This window comes from Solanum verrucosum, unplaced genomic scaffold (assembly GCF_900185275.1).
Source record: "Solanum verrucosum unplaced genomic scaffold, falcon-dt-bn FXZP01000229.1, whole genome shotgun sequence".
NCBI classification, from domain to species: domain Eukaryota; kingdom Viridiplantae; phylum Streptophyta; class Magnoliopsida; order Solanales; family Solanaceae; genus Solanum; species Solanum verrucosum.
In genome coordinates, this window is record NW_026020011.1 from 4,354,675 (window position 1) to 4,377,199 (window position 22,525).

The 22,525-nt window shown below is 35.1% G+C and overlaps 3 protein-coding genes and 1 pseudogene across 3 annotated transcripts; 2 read left to right on the forward strand and 2 right to left on the reverse strand.

Moving 5' to 3' along the window:
• Positions 1-8,843: 8,843 nt before the first annotated feature.
• On the forward strand, positions 8,844-11,765 carry LOC125819911 (uncharacterized). The gene is made up of 5 exons (XM_049499317.1): positions 8,844-9,082; positions 9,770-10,009; positions 10,933-11,016; positions 11,195-11,324; positions 11,493-11,765. The coding sequence occupies exons 1-5, from the start codon at positions 8,844-8,846 to the stop codon at positions 11,730-11,732; spliced, it is 933 nt and encodes a 310-aa protein (XP_049355274.1). The 3' UTR covers positions 11,733-11,765.
• A 362-nt stretch (positions 11,766-12,127) lies between these two features.
• Positions 12,128-12,568, reverse strand: LOC125819925 (VQ motif-containing protein 31-like). Its single transcript, XM_049499329.1, has one exon. It carries the CDS (start codon positions 12,566-12,568, stop codon positions 12,128-12,130), a length of 441 nt encoding a protein of 146 aa, XP_049355286.1.
• Positions 12,569-14,408: 1,840 nt separating this feature from the next.
• LOC125819905 (G2/mitotic-specific cyclin C13-1-like) lies at positions 14,409-16,205 on the reverse strand. The gene is made up of 7 exons (XM_049499310.1): positions 15,883-16,205; positions 15,425-15,657; positions 15,186-15,338; positions 15,059-15,092; positions 14,813-14,962; positions 14,592-14,726; positions 14,409-14,492 (listed from the first exon to the last, which is right to left on the reverse strand). Exons 1-7 carry the CDS (start codon positions 16,168-16,170, stop codon positions 14,421-14,423), a joined length of 1,065 nt encoding a protein of 354 aa, XP_049355267.1. The 5' UTR covers positions 16,171-16,205; the 3' UTR covers positions 14,409-14,420.
• Positions 16,206-20,246: 4,041 nt separating this feature from the next.
• Positions 20,247-21,801, forward strand: LOC125819891 (cytochrome P450 81Q32-like; annotated as a pseudogene).
• The last annotated feature ends 724 nt before the right edge of the window (positions 21,802-22,525 follow it).

The following is a 22,525-nucleotide window of genomic DNA, read 5'->3' on the forward strand; positions in this document are numbered from 1 at the left end:
ATGTTTAAATTATATTTTAAACTCTCAATTATCTAGAAGTAAAGTAGAGCATGGCATCATTATTAATAGATTAAAGGTCTATTAAATTTAACACAAGTTTTCGTGTGAAATTGAATGTTTAATGAAGAGGAAAGAATGAACATTTTTTGGAATTGTTGATAAGGTTCAAATAACAAAAGCAAAAAAGACAATTCTTTTAAACAAATTGATCTTGCAAAATGTTTTAAGATCACATTACCCTCAAACTTTTTACTTAATGTCCAAAAAAACTGACATATTAAAATCGTATATTTTAATTTAATATATATAAAAAATAACAATAAAGTAGGACAATATTTTTCATTCGCGTATTTGAAATTGACATGTTAAAATCATATTTTCTAATATATAGAAAAACAACAATAAAATAGAATAATATTTTGCGTTCACGTATCTAAATTTTTGAATAAGTGAATTCATGGACTTTATTGGATTATTTCTTTTGACTAAGCGTATGAACCATGAATTGTTCTAATAAGACAATTTAATCAATCCTTTGTTTAAAAGAATTAGTCCTTGTCTATCTTCTCAAGTACTTTGGAATTTCTAAAGGTTCATATGCTTATTACACATTTTTACAACTTTATTAAAACTAATTCTGGACACGTGCTTTGCATGCGAGTCTCACAAAAATATTATATGGGGTATGAGTTATATTAAAATCACAGTGTGAATTTACTTTCACTTTCGATTGTAATTTATAAATATGTAAATTTTATTTTAAAGAATTTTAAAATATTCTATTTGAACTCATGAAATGACATAAAATAATTAGATAATTTAACCTATTCCAATCATGATTCATAAGTAAACATGCATACACATTTCAAAATGGTGAATACATGTGAAAATGCTTTCTTGTCAAAAATTCAAAAAATAAATATGAAATGTTTATTTAAGGAAATAGAAGCGACATATTTTTTTTTATTAAACTTACTGATCAAAGAGAGTATGGAAAAATAATTCTTGAGTGGCTTGACTTCATCCTTGCATTCATTGTTTCACAAGTTATGTTTTATCAAATAATCCATGAACATCCCCATATATATATAATTGTTAACAATTATTTTGAAGTTGACAATAATAATGTGAAATAAGTGTCATCAAGATAACTCTTCAGTTTTGAAATGCTTGGTCTTCCGCTAACAACTTACTCAAGCTATTTCATCCCTTTGAATGACTTTCTATCTTCCATTATATCTTTATTACATAATATAATGCACATTTGAATACCTTAGAATTGTTCCCATTTATATCTAGTTTAGTATTTAGTTATTATAATATATTTTTAGATTTTGTACATAAAAAAAATATTTAAATGAAGAGAAAAATAGTAATCCATCTTTGAAGAATGAGCTTCCCACTTTATATATATATATATGATGTCCCAAGAAAAAAAAGAATTCAGACAAAACGATTTCCTCAATATAGCTTAACTCTGTCAAGTCTGTACGAGTAGTGAATAAGTATCTCTTCGTAGGACTATTTGGATGTACAATTCAATTTCGATCAAGTGTATTTCATTTGAGTTGCACAAGATCAAGGCTTCCAATTTAAGGAATGATAAACTTTCTAACTTTATGAATTGGCCTTCTGCACACTGGGCACAACCTATTATCAACATCCATGATCCTGCAGGAAACTACACTCATGAGAATCTTCATAACCTTTTTTTAAAAAAAAATTGTGAAAAGTAATTGAGACCTATATTACTCGAACTTTTTTAAAATGCTCCTAGCTGATCCCGAATCCTCTAAATATACTCTCTTTTGGAGGATCATACATTGTTGATGAAATGTACACATTCATGAGAAGTATGACACTTTTGGGGCTTGAATTTATGATGCCAATGTTGTACCTGTGATTTTCCTCAATTTTGTGTGCTTCTTCGATACATTTAACCGATATGGGATTAGTTCAAGATTGTAAGGAATTCTATTACAATCAACTTAGAAAACAAGAAGAGTGTTAACTCTAGCCAAGAGTTGGTAAGTTGCACGCCTTATTTTCTTGTTTGTTACTCTGTCAGTTTCAATTCATATGACACTCTTTCCTTTTTGGGACGTTCCAAAAATATTCAACCATTCTACTTATGTAGAACTTTCAAATACTGAAATTCATTTATCTTACTAACTCTAATGAAGTATTCTCTTCCGTCAATCTAAGTATATTATATAAGTCATATTAACATCCTAAACTCACGGACAAGTCAAACACCATCGCATAGTACATTGTTATAGAAAACGTATAATTTTGCTAACTTCAGGCTGTTACCATCTGCAGCTCCTTTACTTTTGTTTATTATTAGTTAGGTATATCCTACTTATAGTGCCGACTAATTTAAGTATTAGGGTGTGTTTGGTATGAAGAAAAATGTTTTCCAGGAAAACAAGTTGATTTTTGACTTATTTTCTCATGTTTGGTTGGTGAGTAGAAAATATTTTCCGGAAAAGATTTTTAGTGTTTGATTTATGAATGAAAAATATTTTTGAGAAATATCTTTTATTTTTACTAGAGTAGAAAATAATTTTTGAAATTGAAAATAGTTTTTAAAAACAAGCTTAAATTTTTTTTGGGGGGTGGGGGGTGGTAGGGGGTGGGTGAAGGGGGGGTCGAGGGTAGGGATGAAAAATTGAAATTTTGAAGTTGAAAATATTTTTGAAAAACAAACTTAAATTTTTTTCTGGGGGTTGGGGGGGGGGGGGCTGGTAGGGGGTGGGTGGGTGGGGGTCGAGGGTAGGGGTAAAAAAATGAAATTTTGAACTTGAAAATATCTTTTAAAAACAATCTTAAATTTTTTTATTTTTTTTGGGGAGGGGGGGTGGGGGCTGGTAGGGGTGGGGTGGGTGGGGGTTCTAGGGGTGAAAAAATGAAATTTTGAAATTAAAAATATTTTTTAAAAACAAACTTAAATTTTTTAGTTGAGGGGGGGGCTGGTGGGAGTGGGGGGTTAGGGGTGGGTGGGTGGGGGGCTGGGTAGGAGGTGGGTGGGGGGGGTCAAGGGTAGGATGAAAAAATGAAATTTTGAAGTTGAGAATATTTTTTAAAAACAAACTTAAATTATTATTATTTTTTTTTGGGGGGGGGGGGGGGGGGGGGGGGTTAGGGGTGGGTGGGGGGCTGGGTAGGAGGTGGGTGGGGGGTCGAGGGTAGGGTGAAAAAATGAAATTTTGAATTTGTAAATATTTTTTTAAGACAAACTCAATTTTTTTTCGGGGGTGGGGGGTGACCGGAGAGGGGGTGGGTGATCGAGGATCGGGATGAAAAAATAAAATTTTGAAGTTGAAAATATTTTTTAAAAACAAACTTAAATTTTTTTCTTTTTGAAGGGGGTTGGGGGCTGATGGGGGGGTGAGGGCAGTGATGGGGGTAAAAAAATAAAAAATTGAAATTAGAAATATCTTTTAAAAACAATTTTTAATATTTTTTGGGAGGGGGTGGGGGTAGGGGTGAGGGTGGGGGTAAAAAAATTGAATTTAAAAACAAGCTTTAAATTTTATTTTTATTTTTTTGGGGGGGGGAGGGGGGGGGGTTGAGGAATAAATTGATTTTTCAACAAAAAAAATAATTGTAATTTGAAGTTGGAAGAGAGTTTTGGAAAATGTTTTCCTTAAGTTTAGAAGGAAAGTCATTTTCCTTAAATTTGAGGAAAATGAGTTGATTTGGAAAACATTTTCCGAAAAATGTTTTCCTTCATACCAAACACACCCTTAATGGTGAATTAAGTTTCCACCAAAACCTCCTTTTAGTGGCAACTAATATAGGGGTGACCAAAATTGCCAGTAAAAACATACTTTCATCTGCAACTTAAATAAGCATTAGTACTTAACAAAGACTTCCTCACATTCACTTAATTTATAAAAAGATAGTTCAATGTATAAAGTATTATGAGTTAGCAGGATTCGAAGAAAGGTAAATACCGGCGACAATTATGATTATAAACAACGACTAATTTTGCCACCAAAAAATCTTTTGGTGGCGATTGTTATAAGTATTAGCGGTGACTAATTTGCCACTATACTCGACTGTGATCAATATTAGCGGCGACTATTCTTGTCACTAAAACACACTTTTAGTAGCGACTATTATAAGTATTAGCGGCAACTATTCTTGTCACTAAAACCTACTTTAACGGCGACTATACTTTTCGCTAAAACTTCTTTTAGTGGCGACTATTATAGGTATTAGCGGTGACTATGCGTGCAACTAAAACACTCTTTTAGTGGACTGTTATGACTATTAGCGGCGACTATCCTTGTCACTAAAACTTACTTTTAGTAGCGACTATTATAACTATTAGCGGTGCTATGCTTGTCACTAAAACACTCTTTTAGTGGCGACTGTTATGACTTTTAGGAAAAAAAAAAAACAATTTTGGATGAAAAATAATTTCTAGAAATCATGGTGTAGAGAGAAACACACTTTCTTAAACTTCGTGTAAAATCAAAATCAAACAAACAAATTGAAACATATGAAATAATATAGGATTTTATTTAGCGAAAGGGTCAAAAAACACACCTCTACTTTTGTTTATTATTAGTTACGTTTATCCTTCGTTATACTATCGGACCAAATATACCTTCATTGTTATGAAAGTATTTTGGACAAAATTTCCCAAAGACTCCCCATGAGCCCTTAAATTCGAAGGGTCAACTCATACATTGGTTTACCGAAATAACCTCTGCTCTCCCACTTCCTTCTATTCAAAAGGTAAGCAATCCTTAAACAAAAATACCCAATTTCATAAACGAAAGTAGAAGGGTATTTTTAACCATTTTTCTTTTTACGGAAAAGGGTCAAAAATACCCTTAAATTATGCGAAATAGACCACTTATAACCTCCATTATATTTTGGGATCAAAATGTCACGATCCGATTTCTCAAGTCATGATGGCACCTACTATAACCCATCAGTAAGTAAGCCAACCCGTAACCCGAAACAACAAGTAATGGGTCTGAGGGTAGAAACTAAACAAGAGTAGGCAAATAACAATATAAACAGGCGGAAGCAAACCAAAAACACATGTACAAATAAAGATCCCTCCCAGAACCTAGAAGTCACTAGTACAGAGCTACTAACAAAATGAGTACAAGTCCCAAAAGTGGACAACAGAGACTGGACTGTCTCGAAAGGAAAAAGACAAGTCTATATATACAGATGGAGACTGAAATAGTACAAAACGTTGTGTGCTCACCCCCATCTCCGAATCAAACTACTCCAAGCTCGATCAACACTGGCTACTAGTGCCCGGACCTGCATCACGAAACAGATGCAGAGCGTAGCATGAGTACCAAAACAACAGGTACCCAGTAGGTATCACAGGCCAACTGAACTTGAAAAGTAAAGGCAATATGAAAAGAAGGAATACACAAACCGAAGTCAAGAACTAAAATCTAACTAATAATGGAATGCACATGAGTGTACAAAGAACTAACTAAAGTAATCTATAAGCTAACTACACCTAACTGGGCCCCCATAAGCCCAGAAGGTACACTCGTGCGCAAGTTAAATAAAAACTCGAACGGACCCCCATAAGCCCGACGAATACACAGAATAACTATAACTAAAGAGAATTGCATAAAAGAACCCAAGAACGGAGAACATCGAACCAGAACCCCAACCCTAATTAGTAGAATCTGACAGTACGGAGGCCGGACCTCGAACCGGATGCTCACCAGAAGTACCTAAGTAACCAGTCACAAGTATCAAGTATATGAGGTCGGAACTCTAACCGGATGCTCTGTATAGGTATCTGAGCAATAGAGGCCGGAACTCTAACCGGATGTTCTATATAAAGGCCGGAACTTAAATCGAATGCTCTATAAAGGTGCCAATGTAGCTGCTGAAAGAATCCTAATCAACAGGCATTCACATTCTCGAGCTCAATCTAAGAGAGGAAAACCGTAGCCTACCTGTAAGCCGATCACACGCGCTCCAAAATCACTTCTCCGGAGCTTTCCCTTTCCGAACGTCCTCGAAACGCTGCCCCGCGATCAAAAATAGAGTCATAACGTTAATACGGTCGTTTAGACACCAAAATCACAATAAACGGAGACGGGTCAATTTTGGAATCAAAACAGGAATCGTGGGACCCGCGCTGAAAATTCCGGAATTAACCCCAAAAGTAGGTTCTTAACAGCTCCCCGAACTTGTGTTCCATGACGGGACACAATTCGGGGCTCAAAAACAACACAGTACCAACATACAACCAAAACCCAAATTTTTCTCAAGAACTAAAGGAATAGGACAGCAGCTAATTCAGCATATTTACCAAAAATGGGCGGTCTACAGTAAACTCTAACAATACCACAATGTTCTCCTCGAAAAACCACTCAAGATAGCCTCAAAAACCACTGAAATCGGACCTAAAATGGCTGAGAAAACAAGTCTCAAAAATTTCCAAAATTAAGCTCACAAAAAGGGTGCAGCAGCAGGTATTTTTCGAAAATTACCTCAAACGGAGACTCCAAATCACTATCCGAGCTCACCAACACGTTGTCCTTGAAAAATCTCACAACTTTGCCTTTTGAATCGCCCAAATCGGTTGAGAGATGAGAGAGTTATGAGGGTTTGAAGTTTTGGAAATGTTTCTGGTTTTTCTGCAATAAATAGCAGATTTTCTGCAACTTTTTTCCAAAATTCTAAAACTCCGACGGAGTGCTCCGAACTTGTTCGGAACCCCATGTATGCAAACAAAATATGCAACCATACCAAATTCGACATTCCGAACTCAACGGCGTAGTCAAAATTTCCATCAAAGGTCATCTCAATAAAAAGTGGGTCCCACTTTCAAAAGTCATTTTAAGTCAAAACCCACAAAAGGACTCGGAAAGATATCGAAAACCTCCAGACACAAAAGAAGGGTTAATCTAGACCAAACTTGACATTTCGAAGCTAACCACGCTGATGGAATTCTCATCTGAGCGCGTTTACTCAAAATGTTGACCAAAGTCAAACTTAGGCTTAAACTTAAAGTTAAAACGCCTAATCGCACTGACTCACACTGAAAACCTCGGGAGTCATGACGACCATGCTACTAGCCTAAAATGACCCTTTCGGAGCTGATGGAATCGTCAGAATTAGATTCCGATGTCATCTTCTTGAACTTTTGATCGAAAATGATCGTTCAAGGTTCATAAGCTCCAAAACACAAAAACTCGCACCAAGACCAAACGAACGACCAGGTGACCGAACTGTCAGTCCCAGCAAGTCAATAAATGACTTGGGGTCGCTATAGGAACGCTCTAAACGACACACAGAAGGAAAGACACAGAAATGACCATGAGGGTCATTACACAAAAATACCCTCGCCGTTATCCCAAGAGACCACAAATATCCTCAAGAGTTAACTACCCAAATTTTTAGTGACGTGGCAAGCCACACGAGACTAATCTCTCCACCTAAGCATTGCCAACTTGGATTCACTACAAAAGAATTAAACTTTTACACTCTGTTTGGATCATTATTACCCATTGTTTCATAATATATTGTATTTTATTGTACTCTATTGTATTGTATTATATAGTAGATACAATGTTTGGTTAGGCTATATTGTTTGTTGTTGTTTAATAATATTTTTATTATTTGGTTCGACTGTATTGTATTTGTATTGTAATTTATAAATTTACTAAAATATTCTTAATTATTTTAGTGTAGGAAGTTTGACTAGAATTAAATAATATAAGGTAAAGGGTAAAATAGTATTATGAAATATTATGTAAAGATATAATTGGAAAAATAAATTAAGTAACAATGGAAACACACCAAATTGGTTGTTTCATAAAATGGGGGTTTTCATTGTTACATAATAACGAAATTTAACAATACAATACAATACAATACAATACATTTTAAGTAACAATCAAAACAAACATTGTAGGTATAGTAACGATACAATACAATACAATGGGTAACAATGATCCAAACAGAGTGTTAGTGGCGATAAAAGTCGCCACCACATCTCAAAATATTGTCATTAAAGGTTATGAGTGATTTTTAGTACATATTTTTTTTATTGAAAAAATATGATAATTAATTTTTGGTTGCAACTTAATTTTCTAAAATAAATAACATGCACTATCAATATTAAAAACATCCAATTTTATTACGAAAATCATCAAAATTACTTCTCGATTCAAATCTCCTACTACATATTTACATATGACATAAAAATAAAACATATAGTGTCTTCAAACTCCTCCTTGATCGATATCATTTGTGATTTTTAAAAAATAATGAAGAAAAAAACACAAAATTAGAATTTAATGTTAAAAATTAGTTAAAACCTTTAGTGACGATATTTTGGGCTTTTGTGGCGACTTGTGTCACCGCTAAAGGTCTAATTCTTTTGTAGTGAATCCTAGTTGGCAATGCTTATGTGGAAGGATTAGTCCCATTTGGCTTGCCACGTCACTAAAAATTTTGGGTGTTAAATCATGAGGGTATTTATGGTTTTTTAGGATAATGACAGGGGTATTTTTTATCTCAAAATATAACGAAGGATATAAGTGGTCTATTTCGCATAGTTCAGGGACAATTTGACCCTTTTCTGTTATTTTTATTCAATTATGGGGTGTGATTTTTCCCTATGGACCAAAAAGTGTAGTCCTAGTACCAAAAAAAAGAGAGGGAAACTCAAAAATGGAGGGAACAATAATATATTTTTTTAAGATTTCAAAATAAATAAAATGCTGAGCTGTTTTCTACCCTTTCAACATTGGCCATCACTGTTCCCTATTTCTGGGTTCGATCCAATAAAACTTCACAGTAACATACAGAACTCAGAAGGGCTGTAGAAGCTAACAATGGTGAAAGCGGGAAGCAAAAGAGGTGCAGCAGCTGAAGAAGAACCCAATGACGGAGCAGCAGCAGGAGATTATGAGAAGCGAAGGGCTGAGAGAATCAAAGAGAACAAAGAGAGACTACACAAACTTGGCATTCTCGAGCTCACAAAGAACCTAAATCCCCCTTCCAAGAAACTCACCACTCCCCGAATCAGCCGCCAGGTGGTGTCAATTGATGACCCACCTCGCCGCTCTTTTAGGTATTGAGTCTCATCCTTCCTTAACTAGATATTTTGGGTTCGAGTCTGAAAATGAAATAAATTTTGCTTGCTCTATAATCGTCCTTGGGTGTCTCAAAATCGAATTAGTTGGGAGATTTAATGTAGTATCCAACACCGGATGAAAAAGAAATTGGGGCTACAAAGGCCTGATTTAGTGGCTGACCCTGATTTTGATTTTCCAAAAAAAGTAGGAGAAAAGGATGTATTGGGTTGGTTCTTATTGCAGTCTTTAATGGATATAAAATGTTCCCTATATGCTGAAATATGTTTAGTCATAGATATTTTGGTGTTTGATTGGAAATAAATGTAAATAACAACATACTCTGTGTTTGATAGAGTGCATGCGAGCCTTACCACTACGAGTTTGAGGTAGAGAGGCTGTTTCTGAAAGACCCTTGTTCAAGCAAATCAAAGGAAAAACATGATAGCTAATAGATATGTTTGACTTATTGTGAAAACGGATAAGAAAATTGCAAAGTTTTATGTATATATTTCATGAAATCAAACAAATGCTCGTTTATGCTCAGTTTGTGTATGATGTTTTGTTTTTCCTATGGTCATCTTTTTCATGGAATGTCTTGTGGAGATGTCTTTCATTATAGTAAAACCTTGCCTTTTCTAGTCCGGAAAGATCTTCTTTGTCGAATGATGTTTACATGTTTTTAGGTTGAAGGATAAGCCTCCAGTTAGTTACAAAGAAAAGACGATTCCCAAGACGGATAAGATATCAAAAGAGGATGTAGAGATTAATATAGGAGAAGGTGAAAACACTGAATTCTACACAGAGGAACATGAAAAGCTTTTAGGTGACTGCCAGAATGCTTGGAATCTCTGTGTTGATGGTTATGGTGAAGATGGCCAGCGTGTATATGATCCTGATAATGGCAAGTCATGCCATCAGTGCAGGTGTAAACCTTTGTTCTCATCGTCTGTTTTATGTTGTTCTATTGCTTATTTATTTTTAAGGTACCGATTTATGCAATACATAGAAAACAATTTGCATTTGTGATGTGTTTGATTATGAAATAAGATTTTCCCAAAGATTATTTGGAGTTTGATTTAGTGCATATTTTTTCTTGACTTACAATGGACTTTTTTTGAATGTAGCAATGTGCAAGTCACGAAAAGAATTGCATCTTATGGGGTATCTTTGAAGTAGTTTTATAAGTTGTTTGCTTCCAAAATAAATCATTGTCAAGTTTTCTGGAAATACGCTGTATATATACAGATTCTGCTGCTTAAGATAACTAAGGTGAATTATCATTTAGTCATATCTGTTCCTTGAGCACAGTTTCTTAGAATATATATGGCTAATATAGGCCTCCTTTCATGGGATAATAAAGATGACCAAAACTATGTTGTCTGATCAGAATATCTCTTCTCCATTTAGTATGACTAATTGAAGCTTTTCTTGTCATTGTGGAAGCTAGGTTAAAGCATGTTGTTTGTTAAGATTGAATATAATATCGTTTTTGAACTTCTCGCATGAATATTGTAAAAGAAATTAGTCCACAAGCATGCATATCAACTTGAATATTCAAATGTGTAATGTGCTGTATTCATCTAGAGTTGAGACCGTCTTATTCATGATATTTGTCTTAAAGAACTAGCAAAATAGTTGTTCATCATTAATGCATTTTGCAGTGTTACTCTGATTCGGCATTTACTTTTTCCTATCAGTACTCAGAATTTTGTAAAACAATAAGTTCTGCTGCCAATTTCATGAAAAAACATCATTCTTTCTATGATCGAAATGCAGTCTACTAACCTTTGCTTGTTTCAATTTATTACTTGATGTGAACTCCTAAAAATATTTGATACAATTGCAGGCAGAAAACTCTTGGTCAACGAACTGCGTGCAGCAATTGCAAGCTGGGTCAAGGACAATTCTGTGGAGATTGTCTGTACATGAGGTGATAACTCTTTGATTTCCTCTTAGCTTTTTTTCTGTAGTATTCCCTTTAGTAGCTAACTTTCTATCCTGAATTCATATGACCGTATTGGTGTTACTTCAAAACTACTGTTTCCGATGATCTTACACCCCATGTGAAATGTCCATGGATCTAATATTTGAGCTTTCACATCATGTAGGTATGGAGAGAACGTCACTGAAACAAATGAAAACGCAAATTGGATTTGCCCTGTCTGCCGAGGAATATGCAATTGCAGTCTATGCAGGCGTGCAAAGGGGTATGCAGCAACTGGTGCAATCTACAGAAAGGTGAACCTCTTTGACCCTTTTATGCTTGATTCATTCCACCAGTAAAGGCTAGATCGCTTGTCTGATAATTACAAAGAATTCTCTTTTTATGTATATTTAAGTTTGAGTTGAGGATAGAGATTTTCGGGATTGCAGCATTCAATTCTAAGGAAGTTAACATGTTTACAGGTACTGCGTCTTGGTTACAAATCTGTGGCACACTACCTTGTCAAAACTCGAATGCGTAGTGACCACGAAGATCTAAGCTCTGCAGATTCACCTTCCAGAAAGAGTATAGTGCCATTCACAGAGTTCACTAATACTCTCTCAACTTCTCAAACTGATGATAACAAAACTTTGAAGGGGGGAGAACGCACACACTGTGACGGTGATGATGCATATTGTGATGAAGAAGATGTCAACGAGTGAAAACAATGATAAAAGATAAGAATGATTTTTTCCTGACAACGACTGAAAGTGGAAAAGACCCTACATGGAAGCATATATTACTAAATCAGCTCGGTTAACAGTAAGTGATCTTTATTTGTTTGGATATAAACATTTTGTAAGCATTTCAATGGTGGGAAAAGCCTGTATTTTGCTCGTGTCTATTTTGTATCTTTGTTTGACTGATTATGATAACTGAGCACTAACTTAACAGTCTCATTTTTGCCTCGAATCCTTTGAAAGAAAAATTACGACAAGTTTTTGCTTGCTTCTAAAAATCATCTGTAGTATTAGAATCTAATGTAGGAACTGTATCTTTACTAAGTTTCTAGCTAAATAAACAAAATCATTCAACTCATTGTTCACGATCCATTGTTTCAACGAGGGGAAATGAAAGGAAACAAGGTGAGTAACTCTGGTTCTTCAGCATTTCCATGTTTAGACCTGGGGGACGGATGCAAGTAAAACCTTCTTTCTTTGATGGCTTTCTCTTCTTGCACTTTATTTATCATCTCAGTGGTTGGAGAAGCTCGTTTATTTGGACGAGTTGAGGGACTTGGAATGATGATGGGCTGAAATTGGGAATTAGTGATCTCTATGTCTGATCTTCGACATTGTCTGCGATGGTGGAGTTTTGATATATTAGGTTGCTTTTGTGCTTTCGAAATGTTTGTTGTTGCTGCAATTTTGGGATTTCCATCAGTACATTCAGATGTACCTGTTAATCGTTGAACGACTTCTCGAAAGCAAGATAAGTCTGCTTGTACGAATGTTGTCATGTCTTTCGATAAGCCTGTACGAATCGTTGTCATTTCCATTGTTTTCACTGATTTTTGATCTGCAAAACATTCTTCCTAATTAGTTATGCTTCCATTTTCCTTGCCAGAAATTGCCTATGATGACAGTTCCACCATTTACATATATAAAAGAAAGGTCAAAATCACACCTAAAGTATCTCGATTTTTTGAGCTACATACCTAAATTATCAAGTGTTTGAGTTTCCTACCTGAACAATGATGATATTTCACTCTGCTAAAATCAAGAATCATTCAACACAATAATACAATTTAAACATCTTGGCTAACTATGACAAACAAAATAGACTCATAAAAATGGTTTTCGAAAATTGTTTCAAACAACATATTTCAGTAAAACTTTAAATTATACAGATTACCAAATAGAATTCATAAAATTATAATCTTTTTTTTTAATTATAAATGGAATATAAAATGAAAAAGAGTTAACAAATGCACCTCTACAATGAACATAGACATCAAATTAAGTTTCTTTAAGGTGAGGAAGAGGAATCGAGCAATGACAATAACCACAACAAATAATAACAACGATGAATAGAGTTTTAAGATTTATGAATTATGAAAATATTTTTAAATACAAAACTAAAATAGAATCTTTGGAGGGAAAAACTGAATTCAAAGCGTCTAACAAGGAGGTTGACTTATTTTTAACCTTAAAATGGTCAACTTCCAACATATATATAGCATTCAACCGTTGAATATTTGACCACTTTCCCTAATAAATTGTTTTCTAGCCTTTTACAAAATATAAATAAATAGTTTTACGATCTTTTCATAAAATATCTTCATTTTTACAAATAAGAAATTTGAAAGATTCATTTTCTTCTATTCAAATTACACGAGATCCAAAAATAGATTGTAGTACAATTTGTGGGTCATGGGCGGGTTAGATTATGGGTAGATGGGTGAGTTTTAACTTGTTGCGAAAATGATCATGAAGAAGCAAGTAGGGGTGTGCACTATTCGGATTAAACCGAATAACCAAACCAAATCAAACCGAATTTTTATTTGGATTGGTTTTTTGGTTTTTTGGTTTTTCGGATTGGTTTTGGATTAATAAATTACTTTGTTTGATTTTTTGGTTTGGTTTCGGATTTTAAAAGATAAAAACCGAAAAAACCGAAAAAACTGAATTTTATATATATATATATACTGCGTGGAGTCGCGTGGTGTGCCACATAAGTCAAAAGGTGTACAAAATTACAAAAAAAATGAGTTCAAGGGGGTAATAGGACCTTAATTTAGTTAATGTGTGTCTCTGTGATTTCGGTCATAGTCTAGGGGGTACTTGTGTCTTCTCCCTTTTATGTTTGAATTACATCTATAATAGGTATACTTATAAGTGTTGTGTTTTAAGTTTTACTTATGATTTATATTAGAAAGTATATTTAAGGGATTAAATATTATTACTTTGGTTATATATGTTATTAATTATTGACATAACCGAATAACCAAATCGAAGAAAGCCAAACCGAATAGAGGAAAACCAAACCAAACCAAATTTATTTTGGATCGAATTGGTTACAATTTTACAAAACTAAAAACCGAAAATCCAAACCGAATAGTGTAAAACCAAACCAAAAAACCGAATGCACACCCCTAGAAGCAAGTCCATCCTCTTCGTTTTTGAATCAAAAGAAGTTAAGATCAACCAAAAACAAGAAATATTGCAGGATTTCAATTCATTGAGCAAGCTTTCCAATATGAAGGAACCAAAAATGCAGTCAGTCCATGACTGCTTCGGTGCTCGTAAATGTACATATTTTGGTCGTTAATAGAATATACTGTTAACCAAAAACAAAAATAGCCAAGAATGAAGTCCTATTCCAATTCCCAAGCATAAATGGCCAAGTAGTCATTGTCTTGTATCTTCGAAGAATGAATCTGGTATTTCCAGAGGAGAAGACAATGTTGAAACACATTTGAACTGTTACACGAAAATCATACAATGTTCACATCAGATTACTTAACTATGAAGGTGTTAACAACAAAATCACCAATTATCAACACACACGCGGAATGATACCTTATTCAGCTTGTATTTGTCCCTCACAGCTGTTAAAGTACTTCCTCTTCTACTTAATTGCAGGTCGTGTAAGATAAGAACACATTCCTTTAAATCCCCTGGTCTATATCCCGAGCAACGTTGAAGGGCCAGACTCTGTATAATGAATAGAGTTAAGTCAGCACTTCAACATATCAAGAAACTAAACATAAGTGAACTTCGAATCAAATTAAAATCCTCACCCAAGGATGTGACTTTGGCTGTAATGTGAACCTTGAAAGGAATATCACAGCAGCAGCTACCAAAGACGGCAAGAATTTCACACAGTTGTAATCCAATAAACTTAACTCTGCTAGGTAGTAGCCGAGAAACTCAAACTGCAAATTGTTTTTCTGTAAAAAGGAAGGGAAAAATAAAATTAGCAAACATTTAACGCGAACACAATTGAATTGAAAATCATAATGTTCATGTCATCTTTGCACACTTACTTTGTAATCTTCTTGAGCAATTTTAGTAAATTGTCTGCATACCACAGGAAAAGGAACGGTCATATCAGTCGAGAAACCACAGATCATTACAAATGCACATCTAGTTACTTGCAAAACAGCTACCTACCCGAGAAATGTTTTGATTGTGGGATTTCCCATTTCAAATTTGAGGCATTTTAGCACTTCAGCCTCCATCTTTACCATCTCTTTCTTAGAATATGTATTGTCTGTAATATAACAAAATTCCCCAACATCTGGAGGGCTGATTTCCTCGTACTTCCTGATCATTATCAATAGATAATATTAGATTCACAAACAAAGGCCCATTGCCGGGGAAGAAAAACAGTTCTTGGCTACTATACTTACGCAGCAATGAGCATTGAAGAAACACCCAAAAGCTGAAGTTTTTGCCTAGGGATAACATTCACTGATAAGAATCTATCAATGTAGGAAACAGTAAGATACAACGTGTCTGAAAGAAGCTTGTATTCATCGGTAACTTCAACCAACCAGTCCACCAAAACCCCTCTCATATTTGAACTCACATCCTTCTGAACCTTCTCAAGGTAATCAGGCAATGGTCTTCTCTGTTTCTCAATCTGATTCGAAAAACCGCAGAGTTAATCAAAAACCCAACAATCAAGTCTAATCAAGATTTGATAAAAATCCAATCTTTAGACTACCCATTTCAAAATTCATCCATAAGAAACCAAATCAAGCTCTATTAGGCAACACCCAAATAAATTAACTATATATAATAACAGATTAAGACATTCAGACAACACCCAAAATTTATGGAAAAGAGTAAATAAAAATGCACTAACCTCCATTTGATGAAGATAATCATATATATCAGAAACATAAGCACTACACATCTGTGGGTCATCAGAGCTTTTCACCTTCCTCTTAATAATCTGCTTACATTTGGGTCTCAGAGGCTCAGGAACAAACACCTTGTCCTCAATCTGATTGATACCCACATTAGACAAATCTTGAATCTCACTCAACACAACTCTCTTCTTGTTGGGTTGTTGCAAGTGCTGAACCATTGCTCCTGCTGCCCTTTTCTTGGCCAATCGAGTTACTCTTACAACATTTTCTTGGTCTGCCATTGTTTGCTACTCCCTCTTCCTCTCTGTGTATATGGTGAGGGGAGAGTTGAGTTGAGGAAGAGAAAGAGAGATGGGTGTATGTATGTATATATATGGCGCCATATTCAGCAGAAAAAATTTCATTTTTGGCGCTGAGTGGGTGGCATTTGGCATGTTGGGGTAAATTTTTGGCTAATTGTTTTTTCAGATTGAGTTTTAAAAGTGAGATTTGGATTTCCCTCCATTACTCTCCCTCTTTGGGAAATCAATGTAGAGAGAGAGGTGGGCTTTTTATTTAGTTGGGCCAGTTTAAGTCTCGATATTTTTATTTTACAATACTCTTTGTATTTATATATATACATGAAATTCAGTTGAAATGCAGACCTTTCGAATTGTTGAAATATGACTATCAATTTTCAAAGATCAAAATATAATGTTAATAGAAGAAGATAAAAAATGAATGGAAAAATGTGAAGTGAAGTGAATAGAACGCATATTTATTGTTTAAGAATAGATTTACTTCATGTGAAAAACTAATTTAAAAAATTGTAGTTCTTAAATTATTATGTTGTATTTTCGAGTGGAATAGACGAAATTAACTTTGTTTGGGACAGTTCGTCCATTTGCAGGTGAAGTGTTCGTTTTGGTCTGTGTTTTTAGGGATGGTCCCTTTTGATATGTGGTACCCAAAAAGTGTCTGTTTTGAAGCCGGACTTCATTATAGCTTTCTAGAATAGAGATCATTTAGCAACGCATTCAAGGAACATATCATTGATATTTGATGTATCGTTAGATTGTGCTAGATACTGGATAGTTCATGGTTCATACACTTAGAAAAAAGGAATAATCCAATGAAGTTCTTGAATTTACTTTCAGGCTAATCAATAAGCGAGTTTTTTACCCTCAAATTCAAATATATGAGTGCAAAATGTTGTCCTACTTTATTTAGATTTGAATGATTAAGATTGAGATCTTAATAATTAAGATTCATACCTTGAAAACAAATAAACTTAATGACTGAGATATGAATGATTAAGATTAATACCTAGTTACTAGAATTTCTGATAGTTTCAAATATTACTTCCTATACCATATTTCGTCCTTTGGATACATGTATCATTACTCATCATATGCATGTATCACTACTCGCCAGATACATGTATCAGGCGGTTTGAAATATTCAAGATACATGTTTTATTAGTTTTGAATTAAATGTGTGTAATTGATTTCCTTAATTGAGGCTTAATTAACGACTCTAACATATCTAGAGATTCCTTAGTGTATCAACTTTAACAAATCTTCCTAAAATAACGAAATCATAAAACCAAACTAATTCTCTAATTGTAAACTTCATCTTCTTGGCATCAATTTGTTTTTTTCTCTTCCTTGTGATTGTGAGTTTTTTCAACAATGCCCAATGTCACCATATTACTTTCTATGCCAGATTTTGTACTTTGAATACATGCTTCATGACTCGCCAGATACATGTATCCGTTGGTTTGAATATTTGAGATATATGTTTAAAATATCAAATTATTCGAGATATGGCTGGAGAGAGACAATTCAAAGTGATGTTGGGGGGGGGGGGGGGGGGAGGGGATATGGCTCTCTCTCTCAAAAAAAATTCAAATTGTCAATTGACTATTAATTTAGGTGTTAAAATATAATGATAATTAATTAATCCTATTTTTAAGGGATATGTATATTTGATTATATCTTTTAAAATATATGGTATAAAATATTTAAAATGGTAATATATGTAATTGTTTCAAAACTAAAGGTAAGATTAATATATATAGTAGTGATGTATGTCTAGTTAATGCAAACAAATGAGGCCCAAAATGGATTCCATAATTTCAAAAGAATTATACATTAAATAAATTAAAGTAGAAAAATTATTTCTTTTGCTCATTTGTAATCACAATTCTCCCCTACACTCTCTCTTTTCAGACACAACAAATAAACGACGTTACATTTGTCTAGATAATTTGTGTCAGTTTTATGAATTCTTACTATCCATTATGCGCTCATTTTCTTGTAATGTTTAACAATTTGGAATTCTTAATAAGTAAAATTTTTAAAAAAATCTTTAAAATAAGTAAAAAAAAATTAAAATAAACTTACGTAAAATTACATTATAAATTTCAAAACTATTAAACTTAGAAAAATAAAAAAACATTCATATTTTCATAATTCAAAATAACTAAAAAATTATTTTTTGAAATATGTGTCGTCCCGTCCCGTCTCATTCCGATCCATTCTGGTATATAGTGGGACGGGACGGAACGAAACCGAGTATTCATCCCGGTAATTCCGGTCCGGTTCATCCCGGGACCGGTCAACCCATCCCATTCCGGTCCGGTGCCCAATCTTAATTCCTGTGTTATAAAGGAATTAGATCATTGTTCGTTTCAGTCAAAAAGTCTAAATCAGTTAGAGCTAATTGGTTTAGTGGGTAACATAGTTGTTGCTTAGTTGAAGTCTAAATCATCTAGAGTTAGGTGGTTTAGTGGGAAATAGAGTTATTGTTTAGTTCTTTCTTTGTAGTAGAGTTGCTACACTGAGGGGGAAGGGATTTAGAGTTAAATTCCTAGGTTACAAGAATCTATAATCTGAATTGTTGCTCCTTTTAGAGTTAAATGGAGTTGGATTGAAATCCTGTGAGCACAGGTCGTGGTTTTCACCGCCCTTGAGCAAGGGGGTTTCCACGTAAACTGCTTGTGTTGTTTATTATTGTTCTTATTGTGTCAACGAACCTGGTCCATTGACTGATAGTGGACACATACATCTTAACAATTGGTATCAGAGCAGGGGCTCTCTAGCTGGTTAACACCAAGAGAGATTCTTGTGGAAAGATGGTTTGCTCCACTGAACCTAGAAGAAGGACAATCATCGACCAGGCCACCTCGCTTCAATGGTCAGTTTTATAGCTGGTGGAAGACGAGGTTGCACGATTATCTAATGGTTGAGGACAGTGAGTTGTGGGACATAGTGCTAGATGGACCCTTTGTCCCTACAATGGAAGTGAAAGATGGAGAAATCACAAGAGTCATTCCTAAGACTCGACAACAGTACGATGAAGCTGACAGGAAGAAGATTGAAAAGAGTTACAAAGCTAAGAGATTGTTGGTGTGTGGTATAGGTGCTAAAGAGTATAATTGCATTTTTGCCTGTGAATCAGCAAAAGAAATTTGGGACTGCCTCAAGACTGCTCATGAGGGTACGAAACAAGTGAATGAGTCAAAGGTAGAGATTGTTGGTGTGTGGTATAGGTGCTGAAGAGTATAATTGCATTTTTGCCTGTGAATCAGCAAAAGAAATTTGGGACTGCCTCAAGACTGCTCATGAGGGTACGAAACAAGTGAAGGAGTCAAAGGTAGACATGTTGACTACCTAGTATGAGAACTTCACAATGAAAGAGGGAGAAACAATCCATGACATGCATTCCAGATTCCCCTCCATCACTAATGAACTACGCTGCTTGGGAGAACCTGTTCACCCAAGTAAACAGGTTAGGAAGATTCTTCGAATCCTTCCTAAGTCATGGGCAAGCAAGGTTGATGCTATTACTGAAGCCAAGGACCTGAAGGTGCTGCCGATGGAGTGTGGAACGGGAGTCCAAACGGGGATGGACTTGGCTTTGATACCATGTAAAGACATGACACCTGAGCCTAATTCAACCCCATAAACTAGGTTAGGCCCAGGTGCCATATCTTTACAACACTTTATTATAGAAGCCAAAGTATTGGACAAACGATACTGTTATAGAGAGATTTGACTGTATTAAAAAGTTACTCCAATACACTATCGCCTATCGATGCACAAAGTTAAATTAACTGTAAAGTATCATAAACCATGGTAAATGACACCTTGCTGTCCAAGCTCCAAAGATGATAAAGTCAAATGATGCTGATAGCAACATATAACTATAAAGTAAGACCTTTCACCAGAGCTGCACTCTATAGATCATCAGCCTAATTATCTCAAATTCAATTCCTGGACCAGCACCAAAGTAGGCCTAAATTCCCATTCCAGAAGGTATAAAAATTTCAGTATTCTGTTATTTAGAGTTACTGTAAGAAGTATCTGCACCAACCATGGAAATTTCATACTACATACTCATTTTAACTTTCCTTTACTTGCTAAAGAATCATTTCCTTAGAAAATTCCAAAATCTCCCACCAAGCCCCTTTATCTCTTTTCCCATTATAGGTCATCTATATCTATTCAAGAAACCAATTCATAAAACATTAACCAACATCTCAGAAAAACATGGTCCTTTGCTTTACCTCCGATTTGGATCGCTTCCTGTCCTGCTTATCTCTTCCCCTTCTCTTGCAGAGGAATGTTTCACCAAAAACGACGTTGTTTTTGCCAACCGTCCAAGGTTGCTTGCTGGAAAACATCTTGGTTACAATAATACCACTCTTCTTTGGGGATCCTATGGTCAACATTGGCGCAACCTAAGACGGATTGCCACTATTGAAATCTTGTCCACTCAGAGAATTCAAATGTGTGCTGATATTCGTAGAAATGAGGTTCACAATCTGCTTCAACGACTTGTAAGGGGAAAAACCATTGGTGGAGATCCTAACACAAACGTGGTGGATATGAAAGCGGCTTTCTTTGAGATGACACTGAACATCTTGATGATGATGATTGCTGGGAAGCAATATTATGGTGATTCTGATGAGAAGTTGGAGACATCTAGAAGGTTTAAAGAGATTGTCACAGAAAGTTTCCAAGTGAGTGGTGCAACAAATATAGGAGATTTTGTGCCGCTTCTTAAATGGATAGGAGTAAACAAACTTGAGGATAAGGTGAAGTTAGTGCAGGAGAAGAGGGATAAATTCATGCAAGATTTGATTGAAGAGCACAAGAACCGCCGAAAAGGATCTCATTGGGATCAAAAGAACAACACCATGATTGATGTTCTCTTATCCCTCCAAGATTCGGAGCCTGATTGTTACACAGATGAAGTGATAAGGGGCATGGGAATGGACATGTTTACAGCAGGTACTGATACTACAGCTATCACAATGGAATGAGCATTATCACTTCTTCTGAACAATCCCGAGGCACTAAAGAAAGCTCAAAATGAAATCTACACTCACATCGTAGACTCATCAAGATTACTTGATGATTCAGACCTTGCTCAACTCCCTTATCTCCATGGAATCATTAATGAAACTCTCCGAATGTACCCAGCTGCTCCATTACTTGTGCCACACGAGTCCTCGGATGAGTGTATCGTTGGAAGTTTTCATGTACCCCGTGGGACAATGTTGCTAGTGAATTTGTGGGCAATACAAAATGATGCTAAATTGTGGGACAAGCCAAATGAGTTCAAGCCTGAAAGGTTTATCGATTTCAAAGGTCAACGAGATGGGTTCAGGCTAATGCCATTTGGATATGGCAGGAGAGGATGTCCAGGTGAGAATTTGGCAATGCATGTGGCTGGTTTGGCATTAGGATCACTTATTCAGTGCTTTGAATGGGAGAGAGTAAGCGAAGAACTGGTAGACATGACTGAAGGACCTGGACTCATTATGCCAAAGGCTATACCATTGCTAGCAAAATGTAGGCCACGCCAAAATATCGACAACCTTCTTGCTCATTTGTAATCACAATTCTCCCCTGCACTTTCTCTTTTCAGGCATAATGAATAAACACAGAAAAGCAATGCTACATTTGTGTAATAAACAAAAACTAAAGGCAAAAGTAACATCTATTTTCAAGTAGCTTGCTAACTGTTCCTGTTGTCGCTAATCTTTTCTTTAGTTGCTAATACAATACAATTAATACTAAGTCACAGTCCCAAACATTTAGTAGCTAGCTAAGTAAATGGTACTAACATATTTAATTTCTGTTTTGGGGTTTTCCTTAGCTTTTTGTAGTAAGTGTAAACAGAAGAACATCAATCATGGTAATAGTACTTGATTACAACTATTGTTCAAAGGGGAAATATATGGAGTATTAAAGATATGGCACTGGGCCTAACTCAACCCCAAAAGGTGTCATATCTTTACAACACTTCATTATAGAAGCCAAAGTATTGGGACAAACGAGGTTGTTATAGAGAGATTTGACTGTAGTATTAAAAAGTTACTCCAATACACTATCACCTATCGATGCACAAAAGTTAAATTAACTGTAAAGTATCGTCAACCACAATTGTTTAATGATAAGTGACACCTTGCTGTCCAAACTCCAAAGATGATAAAGTCAAATGATGCTGATAGCAACATATAACTATAAACTAAAACCTTGATCCAGAGCTGCACTCCAAAGATCATCAGCCTAATTATCTTAAATTCAATTCCTGGACCAGCACCTAAGTAGGCCTAAATTCTAAGGGGCAACAACTTCTTTGAGA